The sequence below is a fragment of the Anopheles moucheti genome, chromosome 3 (genome assembly GCF_943734755.1).
Source record: "Anopheles moucheti chromosome 3, idAnoMoucSN_F20_07, whole genome shotgun sequence".
Taxonomy (NCBI): Eukaryota; Metazoa; Arthropoda; class Insecta; order Diptera; family Culicidae; genus Anopheles; species Anopheles moucheti.
In genome coordinates this window covers 7894871-7914366 of record NC_069141.1, presented here as the reverse complement: position 1 = coordinate 7914366, position 19496 = coordinate 7894871, and the positions used below count along the sequence as shown (strand labels likewise).

Sequence of the window (19496 nt, the reverse complement as noted above, 5' to 3'; positions counted from 1 at the left end):
GTCTCGCGAGAGAACCACGCGTGTTTATCCCGTGCGTCTTGTTGTGCTGCGGTACGGGAGATTGCAAAGATCGCGACCGGCGGTGCGGATGACGACCGTAACTTCTAGGCCACTCGAGAGCGCCGGGCACTCACGTGCCCAAATTCCACCCGCGGAATCATCTTCCTTCCTCCCGCGTTGCGCCCGGTACCAGGCCCAGGCCGGGTTGCGAGAGAAAGATCGCGCAAATTGGACGCGACCGGGCACCCCGGACGCTAAGGAAATCCCCGCCGCCGGCACACGCGGGGCTATATATAAAGTGTTGATCTTGGCGACCCGCACTCATAGTTTAGGTGGTCGTTCACCAAAATCGTTCGTTTTTAGCGACTCGCCTGGTTTCGTCGAACCCGGGCACGAAGCGACAAGAATTTGTGCCGGGCCTTACATGGACCACACGGTGATTGCACAGTGATTTGGCAGCTTTTTTTTAAAAAAGGAGAAGAAAAAAATACCAATCCGTATCATATTCGGGCAAAGAACAAAGCAAGTGCAAAAAAGCGAAGAGGTTCGGTTTTACGCGCATAAACCGTTATCCGTGCCCCGAACGCGGAAAGTGAAACGAAAGCGAAAGTCTACCAAAGTTGTGTGTTGTGTTCTGTTCGTTGCATCTGAATAGTGCAGCACAGCAGTGCAGTTGGAAGTTTCGTGACAAGTTTCTTGGTCTAGGTGGAGCGTTGTGCGAATATATCAAAGTAAGCATTGGGAAAACATGTTGTGAACATAGCATAGTAAGGACATCTTGTGTAAAAAAGTCCTGCGGGAACAGTGAACATACATTCCGTGGCTGTATACTACGTTAAAATTCAATTTCAGTGCACACAGCGACGAGAAATTGTATTTTAAAGCAGGAAATATAAAGGAGACTTCAACATGCGAAAAGCGACGAACGTTCGTTTAAAAACGTTTGTTTGCTTGGGGGTGGGAAATTCGGACCATCGATGCTGTGATTGGGATTTTATTTTTCTGCATACAGTGAAAATCGATCGAGTGCTATGATCGCGATCATGCTGTTAGAATTGAGTGGTGAAGCATGTAAACTGCAGTGTGCTTATCTTCGGCAGCAAATGCTAATTTTCATCGTAATAGCGATGAGTGGATAAGGCATCACTGGAACACCCTTTCGGAAAATTGCTGTATTTTGCGCGAATTTCGACATTTTTGGATTGCTTATTTCTGAAGTTTAAAGCTGTAATACAAATGTCTAAGTGAAGCTTGCATTTTGGAAAAAAAATTAAGCCAATTTGACCAATTCAATTCAGTTATTTGATGAATGGCTTCTATATTGCAATAAAATACTTGAATAATATATTGTACATCGTTCAAAAGCATTGTATTAAATGCTCTACTCCCACACAATCACCTTAGGTTGATCGTAAAGTCTGCCCAGATATGACACATCCGCTTGTCAGGGGTTAAAATCAGTCTAATTTTTGGTGCTCCGTAATCTTCAGGTCGTTTCATACGCTTCATGCAAACGCGTGGCTTCCACCGAAACTGCCTCCCTGTAAAACGATCACGCTGTTCGACCGAGCCTGGACAAAACGCGACAGCCCTGCGGGCAAGCGTGTCAACGGATTTCGAGTTAATCCGAAATTGATTAAACACTTTCAATTATCGTTGACTTTGATCTGCTTCTTTCACCATCTCCACCGGACGCTTGTGCCGAGAATCGCGTACCCCGTAAAACCGCATGTGACCATGCGTTGGAAGAAGTTTGTGAAAGTATCCATTTCTATACGCGCGTCCGCTTGGACAGGGGTTGCGAGTTATGAGTGGCTGCTGCCCTGCTTCCTATCCCGAACCCTGTCAGCTGTGTCGGTTTGAACACATAATATTAGAGTATCATTAATTACGCCACGATGAATATTATTTTTTGTTTTGTTTTTCGCCTCGCTATCCAGTGCGATTCGGCATGGTTTGAAAATTCAAATCTCGAAGTTTGAAATGGCACGGATGAGGGAAAATAAGAGGGTGAAGAAAAATGCCACGCAAGAAAACCAAATCTTCACCCCGAGGGCATGGTCAGGGTCTGTAATCGTGTCGGGATCGGTTTTAGATCGAGCTGATGTTGTTATCCTTTTACAAAGCACTATCTGCTTGGTTGGTTGCCGCCAGGGCCGTGTTAGCATTAAATAATGCAACTGTAATTGACACTTTATTCCTGTTTCCCCGTAGGGTATCACAGCGCCACCAGCGTGCGACTACAGATCGCAAAGTGGTTAACGACTATCATTAGCTTGGCTATTAGTTTTCTAATATCTGGAGCGTTTGTTGCATCAGTTTCAAAATTAAATAGAAGACATAAAATTGATCGTTTTCGAATGGGATAGTAAAACTTGACACCGCGTGGGGTGAACGGGGTGAAATGATACCCGTTAAAGGAGTCATTTATTCGCTGTTAGTAAAATTTAACACTCACCCACGTTGTATGCTTCGTTGCGATACAAAGAAATTTGACTTCCTCAGCAAGAAAAGCAAAGTTTTGAAAACAATAATTTATCGACACATGAAATATCAATCCAGGTGCGATCGGACACGCATTCGTGTTCATCTTTTATCGCTGAAGGTAACGGGGGAAAGGTCAAACCCATCGAAGAACCCGCTCGGCGATGAGTGATTTACCTGGTTCGGTGGCCCGGTCAGAAGCTCAATGCCAGCCGGAATAACTATTTTTCACCCAAGCACGGTTGTACGATGCGGCTTCTTACGCTTGCTAAACACTGTGCAAAGCACGCATTGTGTCAAAGCGTTGAATAGCCGAGTGAAGAAAACGATGAACAAAACATTCAGCCCCAACTTTTACTCGTTTGATCAAACGGACGCGATGCTGTACCATCGGAACAGCACCTTTGAGCAGATTAGAAGAAAAAAAATGACGAAAAATTATGAAAAAAACCCACCCCGTCCAATGTATAAAACGGTTAGCCTAAAACGGGCCAGCCAACCGATGCGTATGCGTACGCGCACGTTCGGTAAGGTCAAGTTTGAAGACGAAACGGCAGGCAAATGCGCAAGCCGTTGCCGGCATCTCTCGATAGCGCTTAATCAATCGCTATTTTTGGAGGAAAGCCTCCACGTCGGGGCGCACGTTACCCAATCCATCTCGCATCCTCTCGAGGACGCATCGACAACAGGTTCGTTTTGGTGGTTAGAAAAATATGTGCGGTTTGTTCGTGCTTTGCCGAATGGTTTTGGTTCAGGTGGGGTTTTTATTTTTATTTTATAACATCTAAATTAATTCAGCTCGGGAAGGGTTTTGGAATTTGATTGCAAAATTTTATCCAAGCAAGGTGTTTGATTGTTCAGCCATTTTACAATGTAAAAACGGTTTAGCATAATTGTTGCAAATAGTTTTTAATTTCCATCCCTTTTCGGCGTGACTCAATGTTGCAAGGATTTTACAGAAAAACAAGACAGATAGCAAACATTACGGCGTTATGCAACTGAGAGGAACTGGTTTCCACGCGTTGCCATGTCTCCCACTCGTTAGTGGGGTGACTGTTCAATCCACTTCCTTGCATCGAATTTTATAGAGGACCCGAAATCTACTCTTCTTTCTCTATCTCTTTTTGCTCGAATGCTTGGAACTGACCTGGTTCGAAGAAGTTTGAAACATCTTTCCGTACCCTAGGTCAGGATAGAGATGCTGCAACCATCTGCAATCGTAGTTAGGGTCAACTAGTTACAGATCTTCTTGCATCGAGTTACATAAACGGTCAGTATGGCACTAGAGCATGAAAGTTCAAACAAGCAAGCATGTTAACAATGTAAAAAACAATCGTTGATCTTTGTTTCGTACCAGCCAATTCACACCTTCCTTTCAATAGAAGCGTAAAGAAGTTCGATGGTTGGTGTGAGCAATCCCACACGAAAGCTTTCTTTTCCTCATATTACTCCCGATACAGGCGGCCACAACTTTGGTGGTGCCCACCCGGTAGTGTGATTGGAAATTATCGTGACTTTACTAATTGACTGATGACACAATAATTTCCAAAAAGAGAGAGTTTATACGAGGACGATTGATGGTGTTAAATTGCAATTAGCGCATCGTAGTAGAGCAAAAAAAGGGGAAACAATGCAAAATCTGCAAACAATAGTCGGAAGTAGATTGCTAATAAAAAAGTTATTAAAAACATCTTAAACGTGAACAATTACTTGATAAAATAAATTCATTGAAATATATAATGTCGAAATTAATGTTCTTCTATTATGTTCAAAGTTTTTTTATTGAATTGAGGTAATTTTTCAGCTATCAACAAAACCCTTGACTCACTTCCCGGAGTAAGATCATTTTCGGTGTTGACGTCACGATTTTTTGACTTTATAAATGATTTCCCATTGTCTATCAAAAAAATCGACATCCGCAAAATGAGTCAAATTTTGTTCTTCCAACTCCATCCGTTCACGAACAAAACAGCTGATCAACGCATTCCGACCGTCTAAGCTAATCACCTTAACGAATGTTTGTAGCGCTAACCTTGACGATTGCGTTGAGATAGTCTGGCTAGATTACGGCTAGAAGATTACCATCGCCGATTGGTGCGTAGAGCGATTGCCCTAGCAGCGGAGAAGATAGAACCGTCTAGGGCTATCTATGTTGCGGTTCCGTATATAAATCTTCTCCTCTAATCATCACCCCATAGAGGAAGCTTTGATTTGCCTCATTTGATTTATGCAATCGAGTGTGATTTGTTTGCTCGAAGGGCTTTGTTGTTTGAATAGCTCGTCTATTTTGGGGACAAAGCTTTTTATTCAAAGTGTCAGATATGTGAAGCGATAAAAATTTCGTGCGAGGGAGCTTTGGCGTGGAAGTTCCCTGCAAAGGCCATACAATTATTTGATAGCTCTGTTTTGCTGAACAAAAGCGAAATATTTTTGAATGTGCCCGTTTCAAATTACCACCGAAATAGCTGTCGACTAGACTACCCCCGCCGGATAGACAGGGAGGACCGTTTTTGGAGGCGTCACAAGGTCTTCACTTCCGCCGCACAGAAGAAGACCGCTGACGGCAACGGGCAGAAAACCCTTTTGGATGAAGATTTGTCCCTTATAGGGCAGCCGTCTTTGGTGATGGTTTGTACGCGGCCAGTGGTTCACTTTGGCGTTTTGAGGCTTAAGGTCAACCTCGCTTAGCCACACGCGACAAGATGCTGCCTTCCGGAGAAGATGAGCAGAGTCGATCATCTCTCGCATGAGCACGAAGAGAGAGAAAAAAAAGATCACACAACATCCATAAGGTCGTGCAGCTCGAATGTGTATGATTTTTTTTATTATTAACTTAATTTTATTCGTGCACCCTGGTGGCAACATTAAACTTTTTTTCGATCCTCCACGATCGTGCTGTGGCAGAGTTGGGGGAATAAAAAAAACGGTATGATCGAGGAAAAGAAGCCAATGGGCCCACCACCGCAGGGTGTGTGTGTTGTGCGCACACGCACGCGCGCGCGCTTCGCGTAAATAATGTGAATTTAAAAAGCCTAGAGGTTGTAGTAGAAGCATAATAACAACAAAAGAAGAACCATCGCCAACGATCAAGAAACACGTTGTGAAGATGATCATCTTCACGCACCGCCACCGTGTGCGAGAAGCCGATGACGAAGTTCAAGGTTGGCAAGTTCGTATTATTTGCTACGGAATTTTCGATTTTCCCCACTGAGGTGGTGGGCACCTCGGGATAGGACAGAAATACCTCGAGCTGAAATCAAAATTTGCTTACTCGCTATAATAAACACACGAATATTGTGGTCCAACCGAGCGAAGACGGTTGAAAACCCACCCTGAAGGAGGTGTCCTCTTCGGCGGCGTTGAGAAACTTCCCGTCCCCGGTTGGAACTTTCGCAACATCCTTCCTAAACGCGTGTGTTCAAACCACGCAACGTACTCTAATGAAGCTGTCGATCGAGTTGATGCACGAATTATTAGCATATCGAGCGATTAGGACCGGGCTGTTGCAACGCTGCATTCCACGGTACCGTTTTGTTCGCTACCGTCGGTAGACAAAAGCTTTTTGACACATTCACAGCTCTCGCACCCAGCAAGGGCCAACCGGGCATGAAGATTATCCGTGAGATAATCTTGCAGAGACAAAAGGCCTTCGGACGCAGCGTACAGGTAGGGCGTACCAGTGCAGGGTGTACCGAATGGGTGACGATCGCTCCCGCTAAACGTGGGCCAAGCGGTTGGGTTAAAAATCGATTAGCGACCCGATCTGCTGGTAGGAGGCGAGCGGCCGAGCAAGGTGGAACAGGCCCAGCAAAGAACCTCAGGGAAACATTGGGCCGTAGTTAATCAAAACCCTTTACAAACTTTACATTTTTTGTTCCCCACGGCTGTCGAGTGACTTTAACGATCGTACCGGTGAGAACTTTGTTTTTTGTTCTTCGCCCCCCGTACAGTGTTACAGTGTACAGCGACGGCAAGGGAGATGTATTCGATGTTCCGGGCAGAGCGTGCGGCAGCTATTGTGTGTGCATAGGACATTGTGAGATGCGTTTGGTACACGTTGCGTAAATAAAAAAAAAATACCTAAAACCCGCTCGGCCAAAGTTTGCCGTTTATCGACCAAAAAGGGAGGGTTCGTCGCTTGCTTCTCATGCAGTCTTTCGATTGCGAGTAAACCACGCAAACGCCAAAGAAGAATGTCGTCGTTCGACGGGCGTTAATGAGAGGATTTCGTGCCGTCTTTCAGCATCTTCAGCAGCGTGTGGCTTTTGTTTCGTGTTCGAGGTTTTAATCGGTTGTTCTCCCTTTCCCTTTCCCTCCATCAGATGAACCATCGAACGAGGGCCCTGGTGGGGCTGCTGTGCATAGCGGGCCTGGCGACGGGTCAACTCAACCAAAGCTACCGTCCGGAGTTTTTCTCGCCCGGTCAAGGCTTCCAGTCGGCGTCGGCGCAGATCTCGAGCAGTAATGTCCAGCAGTTTAAGCGACAGGCTCCCGGTGGTGGCGGTGCGGGTGGTGCCGATGTCATACCGCATGACCAGAAGAAGCAAACCACCTTCTGGTGGGTGGCACCGGACACCCCGTTCAAGGCTACTAAAATCGGTGGTGGTGTCCAGCATCCGCCCGGTACGGACGGTGAGGATGGTGCGGCCGGTGGTGCGGGTGCCGTAGCGGGTGCAGCGGTCGGTGCTGGTGGCGTGGCCGGCGGTACCGTGTCCCAGACGGCATTCCAAGCGTCGGCCGCGCGCACTGCGACCGGTCAGGCGGGGCAAGCGTTTGGGGCCGGTGGTACCACCACGTCCATCCAGTCGTCGACCGCTTCGCGTACGATCGGCACGCAAACGCAAGGGTTCCAGGGGGCGGGTGTGGCAACGGGTGGGGTCGCCGGTACACTCGGTGGGACGCGAACGAGCATCAGGAAGAGTTCAACCAGCACGTTCGGGACGCAGGCGGGTGTTGGCCAGCCCGGTGTCATCGCAGGCAGCTCCCGAACCACTTCGTCCACCTCCAACACGCAGGTGAACACGGGCACGGTACAGCCCGGCGTTGGGGCCGGCGGCATCCAGACGTCCACCATCATCCGAGAGTCGAAAACGCAAACGACGACCGGCGTCGCGCCCGTTCCGGTTCCCGCCCCACCACCGCAAACCATCCAGAGCACGACTACCGGCGTGCGGACGGACACGATCACGAACGTTAACAGCCCGGTGCCACGAACCACCGTCGACATTACTAAACAGACTAACGTAGATACGCAGCGTACCAATACTATCCAAACTAACCTCTATCCGGGCCAGCCGGGCAGTACTTCCACCGCGTCGGTCGTGGGGACCTCTACCAGGACGACCGGAGTAACACCAAGTAACGCTTTTGCTCTCCTTTCTATCCTTCCGCTAATATCCGTTTCAATTTTCAGCTTACGTGGGGTTTTGCTCGCGTTTCGCGAGAAACCCTCGACAAGTTAGTGTGCCGTAGCGCGTAGGATTAATCGATAACGAAGTAGTTTGCATGCGGTAGATTAGACAAACCTGTGGCTTTTGATGTCTCAATTTCCTCTCTCGCCTATCTTTCTGCTTTGATTTGTAGTGTACAGTTTTGCATGTGTCTGCTTTGAACGTTTTTCCTTTTTGTATTGATTTAGCTTCGTAGAGTTTAGCGAGCCAGTCGAGACTAGCGAAAGTAGCGCTCCACACGTCTGCCAAACCTGCGAAAACTAATAGTCCAATTTGTATCACGTCCAGATAACTATGGCGGCACGACCGTTACGAAGACGCAGGAGCGTACCGACGGTGGCATCACTAGCCAGGTCATAACCACCGGCACGATCGCGCGGCCATACTTCAAGAAAACCACATTGACATCCGAGAGGGGGTATGACTATCCCATCCCGGAAACGATTCCCTGCTACGAACCCAACAAAATCTGTGCCCCGCATCAGTACTGTGTCAATGGCGTCGTCGATGAGTCTCAGCTGAACCTGTTCAACACGAACAACCAGGTAGGTGGGATGGGGTTTTTTTTTGGGGTAGAAGAAGCAATTTTCATACTGGAGACATCCTTGGACATCCAAGTAGACACGCTGGTAATGGTAGGATGTCATAAATAACAAGCTATCGGTGGGATAGTTTCGAAGTGACGAAGTGTTTCAAACCAGAACGTGCGTGATGCGACACGACACGTCTCCAGGAGCGGCATTCGCCATTCGAATCGAAATGGTAATTTGAAGGAATTATTCAACCGACAGCGCTCGCGACACATACCTTGAGAAATGTGCGCACGGTATAGGTTACGGCGTGGAAGGTGGCGATCATCAGCTGATGTAAATGATTGATGAAGTGCGTTTAATCGCGACGGCTGCGAGTGGAATTCCACTCTGCACTCGATTATTGTTTTGAGCGCTAGTGACATTTGACAATGGACGCAGCGTACCGCGGCCCCGTGTACTACCAGGGAACAGCCTGAGCAGGGAAGATGTCACTTTCGATTGGTGCTTTTTTTTCCTGCGCTATTTCTACTAACTTCATCTCATCGCGTGTCAGTAGGCCAATGGATCGATTACGTCGAAATCGTAATGGCCACAATGGCACCCCATGGCTTGGTCAACTCAATGACTGTATTAGGCACCTTCCGGGTGATGAATCGTCGATTAAACTTTCACTTTTAAAGGTACTGCTACAATTCTTCATCCCCGTATGAAGTTTGCGTCAACATGAAGTACAACCATGTGACACAAATTGAGCAGTTTGTGTCGCTGCTTAATGCCTTGTAGCGAAGCTATTCACACTGCACGTTGAATGTGATCATTAGCCTCCATCGAAGTTACTTATTGAAATGTCATCACAGCAGTATCCTGCTAGAACGTCGTGCGGGGCGTGACATTTCGCCGGTGAACTCGGCAGAGAGCGGGCGCAACATTTTCATTCCAAAATCCAACCTTCAACCGAGCGATTTGATTGCGCGTCACTAATCGCGTGAAGGATGGAACACACCGCACTCTCTCGCTTTCTCGGTATGATTAATAATTTCATAATTGACATCGCTTCATCGGTGTGCGGTTGGGTCGATTAATCGATCGAAAAGATTGATCTTCATGCGGGATGACCTAATTCGGTCCTACAGGCCAGGCCAGGCCGTATACCGCAACGAATTCATTCAAAATCTGCAGGCAGATAGAGCTTATACCTATCCACCCTGACTATTATTGATAGGATATCATCTAAATTGTCGTGTTTTGTGATATAACACCACAGTGGTCGTTTGGTGCGCGGGCACGCAACGGTGGGCAAGTAATGGCGTTCATCCCACAACAAAAACACGACCCCGAGTGACATATCAATAAAGCGGAATGCGCGAAATGTGACACGCCGTCAACGCATTTTTTGATTTTGGAAGGGGGGATTGCCGTGTTCCTGTGCCGCATCTAAAATTAACAGCATACGCGCGCCCCGCATGCCGTTGACGCCGTGTCGCGGAGTCGGTGTTGCCTTTTTTTGGACGCTCGCGCCGATTTTTGGAAGATCGCGCAGTTACTGTCCGGGCCCGGGCGCTTGTTTTGGAATGTTGTTTTCTGTTAAAGATACAGTTTTCAAAACCACGTCTCTTTCGTTTAGTTACCGAACCGGGCGTGCTACCCGCTTTGTGGTGATGAGGCTGGGTGAGCGGGTGTCGGAAAAAGGGGCGCTCGAAAATCGAATGCAAAACCATCCGCCGAAATAGTTCACGCAATCTCGGACCACGTACCGCACGGTGTTAAATAAATTGGTTTCGCGCGACTACTGGCGCACGTGCCTGCGGATATTCGGGGAAAACGGCCAGCGCAAGTGACAGATGAATGTGCGGTTGTGAATGTACCTTACATTACGGGTAGTTGACGGTCACGTTGCGCTTGTCGGCAGGTTTATTTTGCTGGAAGTGAATGGTAATTTGTTACCAATTTGTTGTACATGGCTTTGAGCATATTTTGTCAAACCATCCTTCCCGTGCACAAGTTCCTGGTTTTGCATCACAAAACACGGCGCGGTGGGAAAATTTATTCCACAATCTTTATCTAATAACGGTCACAGTAACGACATTGCAATTCATCGAAAGTACCACCGATCTCACATATCTTGTACCGCCAATCAAGTGGCGTGTCATCACCAGCTACATTGCGATCACAATTTGCATCCTTATTGCATAATGCGCCCCGTACGCGGCCGTACAATTTGTCATTCAAATGAAGCAACCTTGCCATTTCTGCAGTTTAAAAAAAAAGAACGCAAAAAAACCGTACCGTCCACAGGGCGCATCCTGCCAAAAGCCCCGGGGTGGGGTGAATTATTGCTAGCGAAACAGAAGCCGGTACCGCCGTGAAGCGAATCGGCACCTACGGGGGCTAGAGTTGCCAATGCGCAACGGTAATTAAAATGGAATCATTGAGCGATAAATTTGCAAAACGATGAACATTCCACCGATCCCCGTAGGGGTGGAAAACAGGCACCTGAATATATCACCCCGTGTCCCGTCGGGTACCTTTCGGAGCGGACGACACCGAAGCCATTTGACGATGGTTTATGCGTGCGTTCCATCGAAATGGAGGAGACGAGAGTATGTGTCCGTCCCGCTGGGAATTAATCTAACAACGGTGCAACACCTCCGGACCTCTCCTTCTCCACCCGACCATAACCCCTCCCCACCAAGCGCGAGAGGTCACACATGGGTGGTTGTAGAGGAAGCTTTAATGGCGCCACTACAGGCTAACGCCACTAGAACAGTTGCGGCAGACACGCGAAAGGTTAAACATGAGTGCCATTTAAATCGCTTTTAAATCATCCAAACGCTCAGCGGGCTGATTAAAGCGTATCGTCCAACCGGTGACTTGGCGATCATCAGGCGACGAACGGCGAACGGCGTACATTCACCTGTCGTTAGAGAGTGAAACTTCTGCAACACCGTTAGCGTTTTCCATTCGGGCACGGATCGTTCTCCCGCAAGCGCTGTACCGGCGAAGGGATGCACCCGAGGCGGCGAATGCGTGTGGAGGCCTGGCTTGTCACAACGACGACGTCGTGGGCCAAAAGGTGGTTTATCAGATGGTGTTGTTCGTTGAAAGAAAAAAAAAACCGACCGATTGTATCGTGGACATGCAGTTTTGCATGCTGTTTGCAACACGATGATGCATAACTGAGAAACACACAGCTACAACGTAAACAAATCACCTGGCCCGTCGCACCACACGCCCGCACCGCAACACGGGAGCGTGTGAAGTATTGCTGTGGGAGAAATGTTCGAATGCTTCACGAGATGCTGTTGTGCAGTGAGTAGGTGAGCAATGTGCGGCTGCGGCTGTAGAATTTTCGGGTTTCAAACCCCGGCGTGTGGCCATGGATATTAATGATGCTATTGCATGCCAACAGTTGTTTGCCGCAGTGCATCAAATGTTTCTTTTTGTGCAAACAGGCCCACACCGACACAGAACAAATCCACACGCATCGGGCGGCAAAAGGAAGTAGATTAACATTTTAGCGTAGATAATGAGTAGATTATCTTCGTGTTGCTTTGTGTTGCGATTTATCCAATGCGTTGGGATTAGTGTTGGCATTGGAGGGTGTGTTTTGCAGGAAACCGTTTTCCATCCAGGTCGGATGGAACTACTGAAACATGGGATGGGAAGTTTGTACAGGTGTTCCACAGGTGTTCCATTGCGAGCGAGCGATTAAAATAAGACCTTTACCCAAAAATTCCAATGACATAGTCTCATGAAGTTCTAGAGCTATTGGAGGGATTTTGTTTTGATGTCAACCCTTACACGTGTTTTTAACATCTACCATAGAGTTGATGTCACCTCGATAAACCAATCACTTCCTGATTGCGAAATTATGGATCAATCATCGCTTCTCAACCTTCACCGAGATCGATGATCGAACAAATTATGACGGCCGGCCTGTACCGATCTGTACCGCCCGATTCGTCATCATCTTGAGATACCGCTCCTAACCATCTGCACGGTTGCTGTTCGTTACCGAGCGCAGGGTGCGTCTTTGGTACAGAACATTTGAATCTCAACCACGCGGCCTAATGTATGCAAAGCGTGAGTGCGTACGCACCTGCTTGTTTGAAGAATTCTCACCATCGCATAAATATTCATCGGAGGCCCATTCTTCCTCCGGCTCATTGTATTTGGGCGTTCGTGACACCCCCGGGGGGCGACACGAAGCATTAGTCAAACACCATTATTTACATCACCACCCAAAAGGGAGAATGCGTGTGCAGAAGAGTCACACACTCCGTACCATGTTTGCCCATCGCCTAGAATGTATGATAATGCTTCGTTTTTGCTTATATTTAAGGAATTTCCTTCGCATTGGAGGATTTGTTTCAAAGCACTTACAAGACACTTCGATGACGGTTTTCTTTTTCGGTATCCTTCACAGAATTGCAACTCCGGCACCGAGCAGTGCTGTAAGATTCAGCAAACGCCAGCCACGCGCTGTCCCGACGATAGCTACGTCTGCGTATCGCCCGACTTATGCAACAATGGTCTGCTGAACTTCGATGCACAGAATGCCATCTCCACGAGACAACCGGTAAGTCGAACTGGACGCTGTTCTCCTCCGCCGAAAATATGCCATAGGGGGGAGATGGGGGACTCTTTCATGGAAGTTGGGTTCACTTTCCCGTGTCGCCGCCACCCGGTGACTCCACAAGCTGCCAGCTAGCCGTGTTATCCAATAGCCTGTGCCGGGGTATGTCTTCCTGTCTTACTTAATGGTGGCACCATTTCGACAGGAGAAGGGATATGCGAATGTCGAACGTCCCCAGACGGCCTTGCCGAACGCTGGCTGACTTTTCACCCCGTCCGACTGTACGATGAAAGCTTCCGCTCGTGGAAAAGGGCATGCTGGTGGGCAGGCAACGTGAGGGTCCCAAACGTACGAAGGCTTCAACAAAACAATCGCTTTCCTTTGCTTTTCGGTCGATGTTTTTCTGGCGGTTTGGCTGTTGCTTCGGCGAAGGAATCTTGTTACACTTCTTCCTGGGTATGGTGTCCTCTCCTGTAGGTCATTTCCAATCGATTTGCTTGAGGGAGGGTTTTTTTTGGAGCCCTCTATCATCACGCTCTACCAGCTGGTTCACGGCCTGGATCGCATGGAAGCTGGGGTGTGAAATGTTTTATGTATATATGCTTTCATTTTTTTTTCATCTGCGCCTCGCTCACTTGACGATTGGCGATCAAGTAGCGATCACACGACATCCTGTGAACGCGATCGAGAGAAAGTAGCGGCGACGGTACAACGAGCGGGGAGCGGTGACGATGGCGACTCCTACGATATAATTGCGATCGACCCGATGGCGATTGCGTAATGGGGGTCTCTCGAGACCTTTCTTTAGTGTTTCTTTTGTTCCCATCCTTTCCTCCAAGGCAACCTCTGCAAACCGGACCGCTCCGCTCCTACGTTCGCATCCTTTTAGTGGTACCTTCCGCGGTGACCTACGAAGCGTTTTGGGCAGGATCAGTCCAACATTGAACAGTCCCAAAAAAAAAAAAAACCGAACCCAGCACCGTCCCAGCCGACAGCGATATCGACATGTTGATAGTGAACTAATAAACGAGCCGGAAAGACGTGAAAAAAGGGAAGCGAAAAACACAACGCAAAACAGCACGCTGCAAGGATTCGGGTGTTTATATGCCGCTGGCGTAACGTCCATTTACCCCCGCGAAAAAAAAAGGATGGAAGATGAGATGAGACGACGAGACGTCCTCCCGGGGTTACGTAAAATCCTGCCCTGCTGATGTGATGCGTTGGGGTGTCTTTGTGGGGTGGGGTGAGGGGACGATTTTGGGTTTCGGTCACTCACCCACTCACCCGGGATAGTTTTCCCGGCGGGGACGAACCGGTAGCCACGGTCGGCGTCATCGCGCTCCAATGGCCGGGAGACGGGGAGCATCTCATCTACAGGGCACCGTGCCGCGATGACGTCAAAGGTATTCCTGAGCGATGGCGTAATCGCGGGTTGAGCACGCGTCGTGCGCTTTCGCATGTGTGGTTTTTCTTCTTGCGTTGCGTTTTTTGTTGTTTTTTTTTTGGGAAGTAGCACGCGAATACCATCACCGGGGTATTGTGCAAACAGCTGGTGAGGGTGCGAAACGGCACAAAACCTAACGCAAAATCGGTGCTGACGCGGGCTGCGATGACGATGATGCGATGTTGATGATGCCAGTGCGCCGCGTGTTGCTGGCGGTGTTGTCTTAACCTTGACTTTCGGTGCTGGTGCGTTAGTGTGTAGAAGCGTGTGCCCGTCGCATTCCTCGCGTCTCCTGCGTTCCGTCTTACAGGGGTGGGAAGAGTTCGGTGCGAAAGCAGCATCATTTGCACTAGTAGGCGAAATAAAGCGTTAAGTACATTGTGCAGGTGTACTTCCTGCTCCCACTACCCAGTAGCGAAAGGTGGGAAGCGCTCTCGCCGTGATGTACTTACAAACGCCCTCTAGCGTTAATTGCTGGAAGCGCTGCGGAAGGTAGGTGCAACACAGCTGTTGACTTTCAAAAATGCCAAGGTATCGCATCGGTTTAGGAGTTCGCCGTGGAGGGATGGAAATAGACAAGCCGTAGCTAGTGTACCGGAGGGCTTATCTTGCTTCCCGCACCACACAACGGTGCGGAATCTTTTTTTTCGGACAGTTTAATCTCAGAAATATTCGTCTGCCCAAAATAGCAAGGTTAATGTTGTTTGCTAAATTTTGCGGAGGTTTGCCGACCGACCGCCGAGACGGGGGACATTTACACCACCATCATTAGTGGGATAAGAGCACGCGTTTTAATGTCGATATTTCTCTCGATTCACTCAGCGCGATAAACGTCGGATCGATAATGACCGATCGATCGGTGCTGACGATCGCATTGGCGGGCACGGTTTTCGTCCTCGCGGTTCAGTGTCAAAGGTGACAAATGTGGATGGTGAAACTTGCGTCGGGGGTTTTTGGCCGGTGGGATTTGATTTGGGTGCCGCCACCTCGCAATCAGTTTGTTCGATGGTGGTTTATTTTGGAAGACGGTTAAAGCTGAAGGTTAGATCGACTCCTGTCCTTCTGCCCGCCCGCCTCGTGTACGGGTAAGGATAGCTTGTTTGCGGGTGATTATGGTCGCTTAATAGGTGATTATTAGGCTACGTGTTAGGTGCCGTCTGTCAAGGACTCGCCATGAGGATTTGTTAGCAAACGAGCTGCGTGAAAGATACGGCGAGCTGGAAGTAGGTTTGTTTTTGTGGAATATGATCGTGCCACTGCAAGCTTATGCAACGATCGATGTAAGGCTACCAGTCAAAGTGAGTCCTGCGGTCGGTCCAAGCGTAAGCATTCGATATATATTTATTGAAAATGAGAAATTTCAACCACAGCCCCCAGTCATGCATTGAACCAAAGCAAAGAAAACGTTGATAAAAAAGTACCCAAATATGAGGCAAAAACCGCAAACGAACGAAAGCCACAGCCGCAACTGTTGGCAGAAATTAAATCGTCAATTCATATCCTCGCTTCGATCGGGAGATCTTGTCGTTGCGTTGTTGTTTTCCCATGCCCAGTGTTCCTGAACGTGGTGTTTTATTTTATCGATCGGTGCTCGCATGGTTTGGGACCGGTACATCCCCCTTCAGTACCGGTTGTACGCCCCTGCGTTATTCCACTTCATTAAGTTGTAATTGATGAAAATTAAGCAAAAGCATTCGAACGCAATGCAAAACGCGATCGACGAGTGAGCGGAGTGTGTGAATTTCGGTGGTGCAATGAGTGCAATGTTGTTTTTCTGTTGTTCGTTGATGTCGTTGCTTCGCGGTGTTACAGATGATGTGGGCTTAATGACAACTATTAAGCGTTATTTTTCTGCCTCCGGACAGATGGATTGCGATGAAGTTGATTGAACGATTCGTTGCACGGGTGCGCATTAACTTTATTCACTTCCTGCACTGTATGAAGAGGGAAAGGTTATGTAGGTTTCTTTTTCGTTAAAGATAATTATTCAATAATTGTTGTGTTGGGGAATGAGAAGCATTCAGCAATCAAGCACCATTATGAAGAGGCTCAAGTTCAAGATCGTTGCGATTCACTTTCAGTTTCAACACTTTCCCTACTTTCGACGAGTGTAAATAAGCTGTTCCAAGGTTTTTGTCCCACCCCTGAATGTTGGTGGCCATTCCGCAGGCTCCTGTTACGCCATGGTGACCCCTTTAGTTTGCAGAAAAGGTTAGATTTGTTCAGCTGTTTTTGCTAGTTGCAATTTCGCACACGAAGGACACCGTGGTGTAGTGTTGATCGGTGCCGACACCATCAGAAAGTAATTGTACATTCAATCCAACGTTCAGTAGTCTCATGATGATGATTTCATCGTGACGATTGCCTACTCCGGCCATCACTTGATACCGTTGGGCGACGGAAAGGCTTTCCCGTCTTCTGCCGTGGTGCCGTGACCAGGATGACCTGCGAATGGGTGTGGATTGTGATTTGCCACATCGATTTGAATTGGAAGCGACCGACCCCGAAGGTCAGTGGGGGAAGAGAAAGAAAACGGGACAGATTTCTGCTTTTACACTCCGACCCAACACCGGCAGTGACTTTCGATTTCATCTTAGAAAACGGACCCCGTAAGGGGGATAGATGTGCGCAGTGGAAACGTCAGAAAGTCCCACTGACCAAGAAACGGTTGACTCGTTTCTTGTTTGGATTGGCATTTCATTATGCACATGTGAATGTGAGGGCTGTTTGCTGTTACTTTTCTTCACTGCAGCATGGTACCGTGCCGGTTGTCCGACCGCATTCATCGCAGATGCCCCCGGGTTCATGTAGCTCACGGGGGAGCCAGGTCAACAGTCCCGGGTTCGCTGGTGATGAGCGGATGAAGTGAATCGATCGGTGATGCAGTTTGCAGTTCGAATGATCGCGCGGCATCATATTGCACAATATCGTCAGCAGACGAACAGCGTACAGTCAGGGCCGAGGGCGAGTGCAACGTGTGCATGATGTCGTTGCCCGTTAATCCGTCCACGTTTCGGTCGATTGCGGCAACCGCTTGTTTTCTTCTTTTATTAGGATTACTGGAGAGTTTATTTTTACACGCACGCAGCGGGTCAGGAGAGTCGTAGGATCGAATGATTTGCATCTTCCCAGCGGATCGACAGCAGCCGCCAATGGTCGGACGGATCGTCCGAGCGCGGGTGGACGTTAAGATGTGGATGAGCGCAAAATTAGGTTTACGGCTGTGGTTAAACTGGTTGCGCAACTCATTTGTCTAAATGTCAGAGTTAATTTCTTGGACAAATTCGCACCGATGTGTAGGTGCGTGTGACTAAATCCTACCCGACACATGTGACGATTTGCGAATTGAAAGGCAGTGTTTGCTGTCGTTTTTCGCATTCCTTTCGGACGTTATCAATAATTACATCGCATGCATGTCAGAATACATCGGATTTATGCTTTGTTTTCTAAAACGATTAACCATCAAAGATACCGGCCCGGCGTTGACTACCTCCATTGCATTTTTCATCAATTGCTCCGAATCACGCTAATGATGATGGCGGCATAACACCTTCCCAGGTCGGTACCTCACAGCTCACACCTCATTCTGAATGTGCATCGCGAATGAATCGCGGCGCACGAGTAGAATAATTTGAACCCGGATCCGCTCAATTGTCTACTGGTGGACTGCATGGGTGGGGTTACCACGATGCACCGAGTGGGTGGTTTGCGGCAGTAATTGAATTGCGAAAATCGCTGAGAAATCACGGAGGCAGGAAGCTCGATTGCAATCTCCTATTCGGACGACAGGATGGGTGCTGAAACCGTTGGACCGAAACCGAGTGGCGTCCACAGTCGTCCAGTAGTAGCGTTTAGGCATGGAAACGTAAACGGAACTGGTAAATGTCTGGATTTTTTGTTTTATTCCATTAACAAGAGCTGCCTGTCAATACGGTTATGATGATCTTCCTGCCATAAAGTGCCACCGGGCCACAGCGGAATGGCAGTGAAGTCAGCAATTAGTCATTTCGGCAATCGACAATGCGGACCGTTTATGATCATCCAAAAAAGCAAAGAATAGCAGACGCTGCCCACTTGCTTTGCTACTTGACCGAATAATGGTCGGGCTTGGGGCTTGTGACGCTCACACATCCGGGTTCGTCGCTTGTCGCTGTAATCGAGATCGGAAATCTTTCGAAAGAACGTACAACACGTTCTTTGGCGTTGTTTATTTACGTTGGAAGATTTGGCTGATATAGATATTATATAAATCATTACGTTTCGAGCAGAACCGTTTTTCAAGCGCTCTATTATACGACATGAAAAAAGATCCACAGCGTGTAAAAAAATGCTGTGAAGGTTTTAAGCGATAGCTTTAAGCTTTATCCTCGGATTAGAGCATCACGGCTTTGCCGTAGCCACGGCTCAATGCTACACCATTTTGGCTGCCACGAACGAAAGCAAAAACTGCGTGATCAAATTATGCAAATGATGACCAGGGACTAATTATAACTGAGTTTTGTGGTTTCGCGATCGATTGGAGATTGGTGAAATAGGCTGCACCTTTTTGTGGTTGTTTGCGTTCGCCCAATCCGGGCACGTTTTTGTGTGTCATTTACGGTTTCTGACCGAATTCCTTAAATGATTACGATTTTATTGCTAGCCTCCTGTATGGGTAGGCCGTTTTTCGTTGTTGTTTTTTTTTGCTTCTTGCAAGCGAATAGGAACGATTTTCAAACAATAAACTCGCACTCGCACTGAAAATGCTCGCTATATATCGCTCGGTGAACTTATTGTCCCGGTCCCGGCCGGTCCATTTCACAGGGTCTGATCTCGCGTTGCATAATGAGACCGACGATCGAGGGTGTCATTAATCAAGTTTCCCATGATATACAATCGGCACACTGTACTGCTACTGGAGGGTAACGATGCGTTGCATTAAAGTTTCCTTTGCGCTTGTAGCTGTTTCCACCCGCTGACCGATTGATTATGATTATTCGATGCAATTGTTATTCTCGTACAAAAACTAC

General features: G+C 48.1%; 1 protein-coding gene across 1 annotated transcript in view; it reads left to right on the top strand.

Moving 5' to 3' along the window:
* Nucleotides 1-344: 344 nt before the first annotated feature.
* Nucleotides 345-19496, top strand: part of LOC128300896 (uncharacterized) — a 31661-nt gene continuing 12509 nt past the window's right edge. Inside the window, exons 1-4 of the mRNA XM_053037144.1 lie at nt 345-731; nt 6807-7842; nt 8223-8479; nt 12894-13046. Of these exons, the coding sequence (XP_052893104.1) occupies nt 6807-7842; nt 8223-8479; nt 12894-13046 (1446 nt within the window). The 5' untranslated portion in view covers nt 345-731. The remainder of the gene's footprint in view (nt 732-6806; nt 7843-8222; nt 8480-12893; nt 13047-19496) is intronic.